The 11,848-nt window shown below is 41.6% G+C and overlaps 1 protein-coding gene and 1 non-coding gene across 2 annotated transcripts; one reads left to right on the forward strand and one right to left on the reverse strand.

Annotated features, from left to right (window-relative positions):
• Positions 1–741: 741 nt before the first annotated feature.
• RPL24 (ribosomal protein L24) lies at positions 742–3,371 on the reverse strand. Its single transcript, XM_037058979.1, has 6 exons — positions 3,263–3,371; positions 3,064–3,139; positions 2,197–2,307; positions 1,595–1,731; positions 1,258–1,321; positions 742–871 (listed from the first exon to the last, which is right to left on the reverse strand). The coding sequence occupies exons 1-6, from the start codon at positions 3,265–3,267 to the stop codon at positions 791–793; spliced, it is 474 nt and encodes a 157-aa protein (XP_036914874.1). The 5' UTR covers positions 3,268–3,371; the 3' UTR covers positions 742–790.
• A 7,525-nt stretch (positions 3,372–10,896) lies between these two features.
• LOC118995903 (small nucleolar RNA SNORA62/SNORA6 family) lies at positions 10,897–11,050 on the forward strand. Its single transcript, XR_005068383.1, has one exon. It is a non-coding gene; the product is annotated as a small nucleolar RNA SNORA62/SNORA6 family (small nucleolar RNA).
• The last annotated feature ends 798 nt before the right edge of the window (positions 11,051–11,848 follow it).

Here is an 11,848-nt window from a genome sequence, read left to right on the forward strand (position 1 = left end):
ACTTCTTTTTTGAAAATAAGAGCAGATAGGGAGGGAGGGGGGTGGGCTGGGATGGGAGTAAAAAGCAGAAAACTACTTGAACAACAATTAAAACTAAAACAAAACAAAACAAAACAAAGAGCAGATAAATACATCTGATAGTTTTAAGTGCTTAAAACTCAGTTATCAGGCTAATGGTTAAGAGGTGACATACCAGTGAACAAAAAGGCAAACCCAATATAAAAAGTGTCTACCTGTCACGAAAGAGGATAATTTAACAAGAAAATTAAAAAAAGATCTTTCTACAGACTCAAGCAACAGAATAAAGGGCACTTTCATTCACTCTACACTGCATCCTAGTGCTTATAGCCACAAGACACTGTGCCGTGCAGTCTATAATGTGCCCTCGCATCTCATTAGAGCGAAGCTAGCATTTAACCATGCATTTGGCTTAACATCTCTCCTATGAGCCGTTACATTAGGAGGCAATATTCCAGAGAAATTAATCTTTCAACAATGCTTAGCTCTTGCCCTGATCAGTGTGGCTCAGTTGCTTGGGCATTGTTCCACAAACTGAAAGGTTGCCAGTTTGATCCCAAATGAAAGCACGTTTGACTTGGGGGTTCGGTACCCAGTTGGGGTGCATCTCGTCAGGGCATGTAGAAGAGGCAATCGATCTCACAATGTTGTTTCTCTCCCTTTCTCCCTCCCTTCCCCTCTTTTAAAAAATAAATAAAATCTCAAAAAAAAAAAGTTTAGCTCTTAAACTCTTAACTTTTTAAGTCTTTATTTAAAAACCTGATTGGCCAACTTAGCGTTTTCCACCAACACGAGGAGCAGAAACCTTCACAGGCTTCACAATCTTCTGCTTAGGTGCTGCCTTCGTGGGAGCCTGTAAAAAGATGTGATGGGGCATTACTCCATGCAATTTTCTCTTTTAATCACCCCTCTATGTCTAGTGTGGGATAGTAATTGTATCTTAAGAAAAGGGTATCTTTGTTTGTCATTTAGGACCATATTATTTTTTTTACTAGTTTTCTAAATCAGTAACATTAAGAAAAGCTGTGTAAACTCCAATTTTCTTTACATTTAAAATTTCAAAATAAACTTTTAGTAACAAACACTCACCCAGAAATCAGTTATCAAGAGCACTTCCATTAGAGCCTTGCACTAAATTCTTTAAAAACTACAAACTTTTATTACCACAATTTGCATCACAAGTTAAGTTTTCCAAGTTAAGTTTTCCTTTAATAAGAAATCTAGAACCATCATAGTTACCTTAGCAGCCGCCATTGCTGTCTTTTTAGATGCCTGCTTAGCCTTTTTTGCTTCCTTGGCAGCCCTGTAGGGTTGAAAATAACACAAGGCAAAGTACATTACTCCTTAAGGACATGGCTTATTAACAAGGAGATGCAGTGGTTTGGAAAAGTAAAATGATCATATTCCTTCTCCACCTCCAATTATTTTTAGGGTAACTCCAAAGGGGTTGTCAACGTCATTAACCACCAAGCTAGTTTAACACACACTGTACAGTAGCTTTCATTGCGGTTAGAAATTCCAACAAATCTTTCTGATTACTAAACCTAAATAATGCTTTTAATGAAGGTTTCCTCACCTGATAGCTTGTTCTCGTTGAGCTTTCCTAACTTCAGGTTTCTGATTCCTCTTGGCCATTATATCAGCAAGAGACGCACCAGTGATGGCCCTCTGGAATTTGACTGCCCGGCGGGTTCTCTTCTTTTGAATCTCTTCCTGCAAAACAAAAAAGATGGGGAGCGCACCTATGAATTGTGCTTCATGAATTCGGGTGAGAAATGAACCAGTAAGTCTTTGAAGCATGGAAAATGAAGTCTTTTAAGACTAGTATTTGCTCTAGTCCATTTGGGCTAGAGCCCAAACAAAATACCAGACTGAGTGGCCAATAAACAACAAATTTATTTCTCAGTTTCTGGAGGCTAGAAGTCAGGGTATCAACATTATCAGGTATGGCAAAGGGATGCTTTAAAATTTCAACCTGGCATTTACTGTGAGCCTACTAGTAAGACATTAACGATGAAGAGACACTGTTTATATTAACCATTTCCACTTCACTGTTTGATGACTTACAGTTTAAGAGCACGTTTGCATACTGTCTCATTTAGTTACAATTTTACAGAGCAGCGACTGATTAAACAACTTTGGAGATAGCCCCACTACATCAAAGCGCGTTTCACTTACCGACTGTCCCTTTTTGTGCTTTCTCCTGTAGAGGACAGTCCAATTTATCTGTCGAGGATTCCTCTTGGAAAGGAACGCCGACTCGCATTTTGCATTAAGAAATTGGAAAACCTGTCGCGATAAGTTGCAAGTGTATAAGTTACCTACTCAACTACACAAAGTAGAAAAAGCCTGGGTTTTGGTGTAGCTCAGTGGATTGAGCGTGGGACTGAGAACCAGAGTATCACGGTTCGATTCCCAGTCAGGGCCCATGCCTGGGTTGCAGGCCAGTTCCCAGCAGGAGACACGCATGAGAGGCAACCATACATTGATCTCTCTCTCCCTCCCTCTCTAAAAGTAAGTAAATAAAATCTTTAAAAAAAAAAAAGCCTGGGTTTGACATCCGTAGCAATTTCTTAGTTCTATATTCTCATTTTATTAAGTTGAGCCCAGAAACCAAATGGTTTGTCACACAACTGCCAGGTACCTGGGTGGCACCATGATCTTTGCATTTGGCCCTGGCTTTTAACACCAGGCAAAGCTAAATTCACGTCGCAGGGGAAGGTGGGGTGTCAAATTCTGGGAGGCATCCAGTTCCTGTCCTTCACGGGATTCCCACAGGTCCCGTGTCCATAAAATAGCCTGATTTTGTCTCACACTGGGGCACTGACGTTACACAGACTCATTTCCGACCTGAATCACTCCAGATCAAAACTCAAGAATGGTTCACGTAGAGGCTTCTGATCCCTACAACCACTGAGCACAGGGTCCCCAAAGCAAGCCTTCCACGGACCAAAACTGGTGTGGCAAATGAACCCGCCTAGACCGAATTACACCGGTCGTTCCTCTTCGGAGCCCAAATCGCATTTAGCCGACGCGGCCTATCACCTTCCCGTCGGTCCTGGCGTAGCGCCTCCCGTGTCCGGGGTAGATCTTGTACCCACTGAAACTGCACAGCTCGACCCTGTAACAGAAGCGAAAGCCTATTAGGGAGGGTGCCTATGGCAAGGAGAAGCCATGTGCGTGACACCGGAGAGGCGATCTGCCCGCAGATGGAAGAGGATTGGGTCGCGAGGGTCTTGCTTACTTCATGACTGCGGCGGCCGGGAAGAAGGAAAGATGGCGAAAAGAAGGAGAGGATCATGGGAAAAGGCCTTATAGGGTCATGGAAACAGTCTCCTCCCCCAATTCCTTCCTGTAACCCTGGCGTTCGGTGATGACATCACTCTGGCGAGACGACGGATCTGCGTTTTCTGAAACGCCGCTTTTTTCTCGGAGGTCCTCTGCGAGTAGCGGCGTAAACCAAGGGGCGGAGGCGGCTGATTTCGGAGCCATCCTCCCGTAGGTCGGGTGTCCTATAGCCACCATCCTGCTGCGGGAATGGGAACGCTCCCTCTTATAGTTCAGTGACCCACAGACGAATACCCCGCAGGTAAACTTAAAATCACTTTTCTGCCCTCTGCGTTGACCCATTTCCTCATTCAACAACATTAAATTGTAATAGATTCACAATTTGAAAAAAAAAAAAGCAATGACATCTGAACCATCTTTCAGGCCGTGGGAATCGAATCGTGCTTGATGCCTCTTGGCATTAGTTATAATTAACTTTCATTGAGCGCTCTGGCAGGACGTGTGCTAAAGCATTTACATACATTTGTTCATTCCGTTTTTGTTAAATCCCCAGTTACTAAGCGTCACAGTCCCGCAAAATGACGGCTGCCATCGGGGAAGAGCTACGTTGTGGGGCCCAGGACCGTTGGGTTGTGCAGAGAAGGGCAAAGCCCAAACTGGAAGCCTGGGAAAGAGCTCTGGCCTGATCCACAGGAGGGTCAGCGCCTCCATCTCCCGAGCACTTCCGTAATGCTAGGTACTTGAGCATATTTAACGAATGGGGAGAGTCCAGAGGCAATCCCAGGAAACAAATGTACTGATTGACTTATGCTATCTATCTAAGCAGCTTGCCCCTAAAAACGTTTTGTAAGTAGGTCACTGAAGAGATTTGGAAAATCCAATAAAGTGGCTTTACAGGTAAGGAAGCTGTACAATCTCACTGGAACTAGTCTCAAGAATGTGTTAACAGAACTATGAACGGCAGTGAGAAGTGAAGAGGCAGAATTTGACAGTCTGGCTGACTCTGACCAGCTGTTAAGGATATCTGGTATACTTGGGGAAGGCAGTGTCTATATAGACTAGGCAAGTGAATGCCACAGGCTTCCATGAACTTAATCAACTCTAACATGCATCCCACCCTGTTTTAAATTCACTGCTAATGAAAGAAATACTTGATCATTAAAAATAAGTGTGTGAGTGAGCTTTTCCTGGAATAGCCGTGGCTTTGACAAATTCCAGGAGCTGGATGTGAGTAGAGCATGGAGCCAAGACTTACCTCAGGAATTTGGTTCTGTTTGCTCCACAGAACCCCAGCATTCACTGTTTCTTCCCAGGAATTTGACAAATATTTTATTAGTCTTCAAAATTATGTTTGGATGGACTAGCTCTGTCCAGGAAAAGCAGGAAACTAGGTATTAAGGATTTTAGCTCTCTTACTCTTGAGATGACATGCTTCAGCCGGCATGTCATGGTTCTTTCGTAACGCAATGTGTATATCACATCTTATCAAACACTCCTGGAATAAGAAGCAATGTTACAGAAACCCCTAAACCCATTTTTACATAGTGTCAGAAAGCACAAGTTTACAACACCATACATAAATTTTTGCTGACTTTATTCTTACACTTTTTTATAGGCAAAAGGCTCAGGTATATCCTATTCCCTTTATTTGTGGAGCAATTCTAAACCAAAAGTTGGTGCTCTTCTCAGCTTTATACACCTCCTGAGGACAGAGCATTCTTCACTGCTTCCTCATCTTTATACATACTTCACCTACTGTTATGAAATTCCTCTGGTTGCTATAATAAATTACTGCAAAATTGGTAGCCTAAAAAATTGAAATGTATTCTCTTTCAATTCTGGAGGCCAGTGGCCTGACATCAGTATCACCGGACTAAAACCCAGGGTTCTCTCTGGGCTCCTTCCAGAGGCTCTGGGGCAGAACGTGTTCTTCCCCCTTCCAGTTTCCATCCAGACAAACCCTCTTGATTTCTGAACCCTTAGAACCTGTGAGAGCATAAAGGTTTATTGTTTTGGAAGTAATTTGTTAATATAGCATTGGTAATATGGGAGGTAAGGCAATTATGAAAATGAGGACTTAGTGGATAGTGACATCATTTGTCAGAAGAAGATAGAAGGAGGGAACATATTTGTTGGGAAACCAGTCAGTTTTGGAAAGACTCGGTTTAAGATGCCATAGGACATTAAGGTGGAACTGTGTGGTGGGAAGTTAAGAATAGGGTATATTTTTGGAGTTATGTACTTAGAGTAGTAGAGAGTAGAATATGTGGGATGACATCACTTAGTGTCACAGGCTGGCTTCTCAGGAAGTAGCTACTGAGACCAAACTTAGGGTGCAGGATATTTATTAGGGATCGAGTCCTGTGAAAGAAGCGGGAGAAAGCAGTTATTAAGCAGAAGAAGTTAAATAAATTGCTGGTCTAACCGAACCTTAGCCTTGCTAGGTGCTCTGGAACAAATGCTGCCTGTCAGAGTGTCCTACGTTGGGCCAAAGCATCAATACCCTTTGCACCCCCATGTTGCTTAGTTGCCAGATGTGTGTTAAGAGTCATGGCTTAGGGGAGGTGGTTCTCAGCAGCTGAGCTGGCCCCTGCTGACAGCAGAGGGTGTTGCTGGCCACAAAGCTCCTTGCTGGACAGCAAGCCCTTGCTTGAAGAGGGATCTGAATAGTGCATCTCTGTGTTTAGCACCCCTGGAAACCAGGTAAGTGCATTCTGAGTGTGTTCTTTCAACAACTTGGTTTTCTCAGGTGTGGGAGGGACTGTTCCTTTATTACAATCTACCACCATAGTTCCCAGCAGGCTGGTCAGTCCCAAGACTCTCAGGCATTGCTTTGGAAGGTTTCGAAAGCAATGCCTAGCAACTAGGTTAGGAAATTACTAGGTTTAATAATTATACAGCATTAAAATTATGAAGCACTATTAAAATTAAAAATTATGAGTTATTCTTAAAATTAAAAAATTAAAAGTATTCTTTAAAATATACATCTAATCTATCACATATTCAGTACAGGGGGACAGAGGGAAATGTGAAATGACTCTGCAGGGGTGCAATCGACATGATGATTTCTTCAACAACATGTACATTGACAAAGGAAGGAAGGGAGACTTGGCCAGGAGTCTGGGGAGTACCTACGGGCAGGACCAGCTGCATAACTAATTCTAAGGACCCCCACTGGGGCTTTGTTTTGTTTTTGCCAAGAGCAGGTAAAAGATGCTGTTTAAGGTACTAAAATATTAAACTATTCATTTTGCAGTCCGTCTCCACCTTTCACATTATTTTGTTCACTTGCTAGCAGGGGCCCGGGAGTGGGGTCAGCCATCTCTCTCCCGCATCTTCCTAGCACACACAGCCTACAGCGAACCAGCAATACCGTGGGGGTGTGGGTGGGCATCGAGCAGCTGGTGGTGTATGCAGTGGTGCTGCCAGCTTTGGAGAGAGGCTGGAGAGGCGGGGGCTGGCACCGAAGAACCGCCGCAAACCCAGGGCTCTCTAGGACCGGGCCTGATAAAGTGAGGAGGCCCCAGGGCGTGGGCCCACATGAAAGCTGAGACTCCAAGCCGATAGCATGCGCTCAATTGTCCCACTGTACTTCACTTACAAAACAAATGCAAAGGTACAATTATTGACTTTCAAGACAGTGACTGCAGAGCATTAACCACCGAGTATGGAGTTCTCCTGAGCGCCGGGCTGTACGTGAATACACTGGTGGACGGAAATTTGAGAGCCTCCATAACCAATTGCAATGTGCGGATCTTATTTGGGGTCCAGTTGAACAAACAAGCTAGGGTAATAGGCAATAGGGTAATTTGAAAACTGATTGGATTTTTTGATGATATCAAGATGTATTACTAATCCTTTATCATCAAACTGTCATGTTTAATTTTTAAAAGTTTACTTTCCCATATACATATATTCAATATTTACAGATGAAACAGCAGGATGGCTGGGATTTGCCTTAAAATAATGGGAGGATGGTCCAGTAGGTAAGGACCTAGATGAAAAAATGTTTGACCAGGAGTGAATAATGGTTGAAGCTGGGTGTTGGGTAGGGAAATAGTCTGTAAATTGTGATGTACTCTTTTAATTACTTTTTAAATTACTCTTTTAATTACTTTACCACAGTAAAAAGTTTCAAACAATGGTAATCTGTTTTTGATGAAAAGATTTAAGTCCCACAATTCATTCCTAAAAAATAGGAAAAGTAAACACCACCTGTATTATTTTGTAATTAAAAAAAATTTAAAGCAAAAACCTTCATACTGGAAACTTTATAGCATCTTTACTCATAATCCCCACAGGAAACAGTCTAGGTGCCCCATGAACAGGTGAATATATAAGCAAACCATAATATATACTTAAACAGTACATTACTACTCAGAAATAAAGTGGAATGAACTATTGATTTTACACATCAACAGGAGTTCCAAAACTATTATGCTAAGTGAAAGAACATTTACAAAAAGTATATACTGTATGACTGTACATATCAAATTATATAATATGCAAAACTAATCTATGGAGAAAATCAGAACGGTGGTTGCTTCTGGGTGGGAGGGGAAGGATTGAATGGGGAGGGCCACAGGGGGACTTTGTGTGTTAGCGGTAATGGTCTATATTTTTATGGGTTTAAGGTTACTCACACAATTGCCAAAACTCAGGAAATGTTCATGTAAGATTTGAGCATTTCACTGTACATAAATTTTATTTTATTTAAAAATGTGTATTTATTTTTAAGTATATTTTATTGATTATGCTATTACAGTTGTCCCAGTTTCTTTCTCCCTTTTATCCCCCTCAGCCCTGCACCTCCCCTCCCACCAGTATTCCACCCCGATGGCTCATGACCATGAGTCATAGGTATAAGTTCTTTGGCTTCTCCGTTTCCTATGCTATTCTTAACTCTCCCCTGTCTATTTTGTACCTACTATTTGTGCTTCTTATTTCCTGTACCTTTCCCATCATTTTCTGTACCCCTCTCCCCACTGATAACCCTCCCTGTGATCTCCATTTCTGTGATTCTGTTCCTGTTCTGGTTGTTTAGTGAGTTTGTTTTTTGTTTTTGTTTTTTAGGTTCATTTGTTGATAGTTGTGAGTTTATTGTCATTTTCCTGTTAACAGTTTTGATCTTTTTTTAAGATAAGTCCCTTTAACGTTTCATATAATTAGGGCTTGGTGGTGCTGAACGTTTTTAGCTTGACCTTATCTGGGAAGAACTTTATCTGCCCTTCCATTCTAAATGAAAGCTTTGCTGGATAGAGTAATCTTGGATGTAGGCCCTTGCCTTCATGACTTCAAATACTTCCTTTCAGCCCCTTCTTACATGTAAGGTTTCTTTTTAGAAACCAGCTGATAGCCTTATGGGAACTCCTTTGTTGGTAACTCCTTTCCTCTTGCTGCTTTTAAGATTCTCTCCTTATCTTTAATCTTGGGTGACTTAATTATGATGTCTTGGTGTGTGTTTCCTTGGGTCCAGTTTCTTTGGGGACTCTCTTGAGAGTCCCCAAAGAAACTACTTTCCTGGGCTTCCTGGAAGTCTATTTCCTTCACCAGATTGGGGAAGTTCTCCTTCATTATGATTTTAAATAAGTTTTCAATTTCTTGCTTTTCCACTTCTTCTGGCACCCCTATGATTTGGATGTTGGAATGTTTAAAGTTGTCCCAGAGGTTCCTAAGCCTCTCCTTATTTTTTTTTTTTTTGAATTTTTATTTCTTCATTCTGTTCTGGCTGAATGTATATTTTTTCCTTTTGGTCCAAACCATTGATTTGAGCCCCAGTTTCCTTCCCTTCACTGTTGGTTCCCTGTATATTTTTCTCTATTTCACTTTTAGTAGCCTTCATTTTTTCCTCTGTTTTGCATCCTTACTCAATCCTTTCTATGAACATTCTGATTACCAGTATTTTGAACTCTGCATCTGATAGGTTGGCTGTCTCCTCATTGCTTAGTTCTTTTTCTGGAGTTTTGATCTGTTCTTTAATTTGGGCCATATTTCTTTGTCTTGACATATGTCTTATACTATAAGGGGAGGAGCCTTAGGTATTGGTCATGGCAGGGCAACCCACTTATTGTGGAGCTGTATGAGGGGGAGGGGTCAGAGAGGGGACAATGCTGCTTGCTCTGCTCTTGCCCGCTTTCAGTCACTTCCCCTGCTATCGACAAGCAAATTTGAGCATTCTGGTGCTGGTTCCCAGGTGGGTGTGCCTGTGTATGTTCTAGGACCCCATGGGCCTCTCCAGTGAACTCTCCTGTGCAGCTGGGAGCTTCTCCTGCCACTTCATCCCCCACAGGTTTTTACAGCCAGAGGTTTTGAGGCTTTATTTCCCTTCACTGGAACCCTGGGTTGTATGGACTGTCTTGCTCCCCAGTTGTTTCTCCCCATTTATCTGCAAGTGAATATGGTACTGCCTAGTCTGTCAGCCGCTTCCTTTCTCAGCCCTGCCCGTCACCTTGCTGCGTATCTTCTCCACCCCAACTGCCTGTCTCTGCTCCTCCTGCCAGTCTGGATGAATGTTTCTCCTTTAACTCTTTGGTTGTTGGACCTCCATACAGTTCAGATTCTGGCAGTTCTGGTTGTTTTTAGTTTTTAAATTTGTTGTCCTTCTTTTGGTTGTGCGAGGAAGCAAAGCATATCTACCTACACCTCCATCTATGCCGGAAGTCTGTAAATTTTACTTTAAAAGAAAGGAAATTGTGAGTAAATATTGAGCACTGGTTAATGAAATAAGTATATGGAGGGAAGGATATTGATACATCAAAAAACAAGATGGGTACAGGGATTGATAAATAGACAAGAGATGAAACAAGCATAACAGTGTTGTTAAGAGAATCAAAGTGGTGAGTTTATGAGTGTTCACTATAATAGTCTTTCAAATTTTTTGTATGTTCAAAAATTTTTGGGAAAATAAAGGGAGCCATCTTCTGGAAGAAACTGGTATTACTGAGTGGCTCAAAAAGGTAAAAACAAGGAAGCACGTTTATATGATTTGGTATTGATAACTTTACTGTTTTTCACATACTCTGTTGATTGTCACTCATATAACCAAGTGGTCTTGGTGGAAATTCTTTCTTGCCTTCCACAGGCTAACTTCCCACTCAGACTTTGCATCTGCTAGAATCGAGATCTGAAAATAGTAAATATTTTAGGCTTTGTGAGCTAAGAGGCAAAATTGAAGCTATTATATAGGTATTTATATAATGAGAGAGAAAACCGATTTTCAAATTTTCATTGGTGAAATTTACAACAATAATATTGAGTGCAAGTTTTTGTAAAACAGGCCTACTAAATAAAAGAATGAAATTCTTTTTTTGGACAGGTAGAGAACGTTTCTCTTAATTAGGGTTCAAAGTTATTCCCTATCATCAAAATTGATTGGAAATGTTCATATGTTGGTCCTGGTCTTTAATGAGATTTTATACATTTAATCTTTTGCCCAAATTTAGTATTTCACCCAGATAAAAACACTGCCCAATATTGAGATCAATCCAGGGGGGTGGGTTTAAACTGAGCATATTAATCTCTTGGAAGGCAATATAGAACTAGACTATTCTCTGGACATTTTCTGTTTAGCATGTTAGATCCTAATCATTTCTTTTATTTTAAAATAGATTTTAAGTTGAGGCCACTGATGGCCAATGGACTCGCAAGTGTAAGTGGTGTGCTACATGAGGGGCAGGGTTTTTGCTAACACCATGAGGGTCTCTGGTCCCATGAGTGGAGTTTGATAGTAGTCCTTGCTACAAGTGAAAAAAATTATTTATTTATTTATTGAAAGAGGGGAAGAGAGGGAGAAAAAGAGGGAGAGAAACATCAATGTGTGGTTGCCTCTTTGTGCCCCCTACTGGGGGCCTGGCCCACAACCCAGGCATGTGCCCTGACTGGGAATGAACCAATGGCCCTTTGGTTTGCAGGCTGGTGCTCAATCCACTGAGCCACACCAGACAGGGCCTAATCATTTTTATTTAAAGTTAAGTAAAAGTTGCTCAGTGGGACAAGTAAATGGGTCCTGAGATATGAAATTTTCCTTTGTATTTGCATTGAGATCTCTATAAAATACTGCTAAAATTGTAGTTTTTGCTCGAAAAATATAACTACTACAAATTTGTATGAAGATGGAGATCTTGCTTTTACTGTCAAAATGACTACTACAGGGTAAGTTTTGTGTGTAAATGCTGTGTCATCTTGTAAGTTTAGGTTGACTTCATTAAAAAGTATCATTGAATAATCACAAGTAGCAAATTAGCAAAAAATGGATTCTAAAGCCCTCTAGTCAGCGTTCCATAATAGTGAGCAAGACAGGTTCTTCTCACTTAGAACAAACTTTCAATTTTGGCCCAGAGCTAAAATCACAAAGCTTGCAATAAGCCTTGGCTGGTGTGCCTCAGTGGATTGAGCATTGGTCTGTGAACCAAAGGGTTGCTGGTTCGATTCCCAGTCAGGGCCCATGCCTGGGTTGGGGGCCAGGTCCCTGGTTAGGGGCCTGTGGGAGGCAGCCCGTGGATGCCTCTGTCACACATTTGATGTTTCTCTCCCTTTCCTTTTC

The sequence above is a fragment of the Sturnira hondurensis genome, unplaced genomic scaffold (genome assembly GCF_014824575.4).
Source record: "Sturnira hondurensis isolate 20B ecotype Veracruz unplaced genomic scaffold, ASM1482457v3 Scaffold0010428, whole genome shotgun sequence".
Lineage (NCBI taxonomy): Eukaryota > Metazoa > Chordata > Mammalia > Chiroptera > Phyllostomidae > Sturnira > Sturnira hondurensis.

Excerpts from the sequence above, each read along its gene's own strand:
- RPL24 (XM_037058979.1), bottom strand. Across the intron at positions 1,732-2,196 it reads AGCACAAAAAGGGACAGTCG|GAAGAGATTCAAAAGAAGAG; the intron begins GTAAGTGAAACG and ends TTTGTTTTGCAG. Across the intron at positions 1,322-1,594 it reads CAACGAGAACAAGCTATCAG|GGCTGCCAAGGAAGCAAAAA; the intron begins GTGAGGAAACCT and ends TCAACCCTACAG.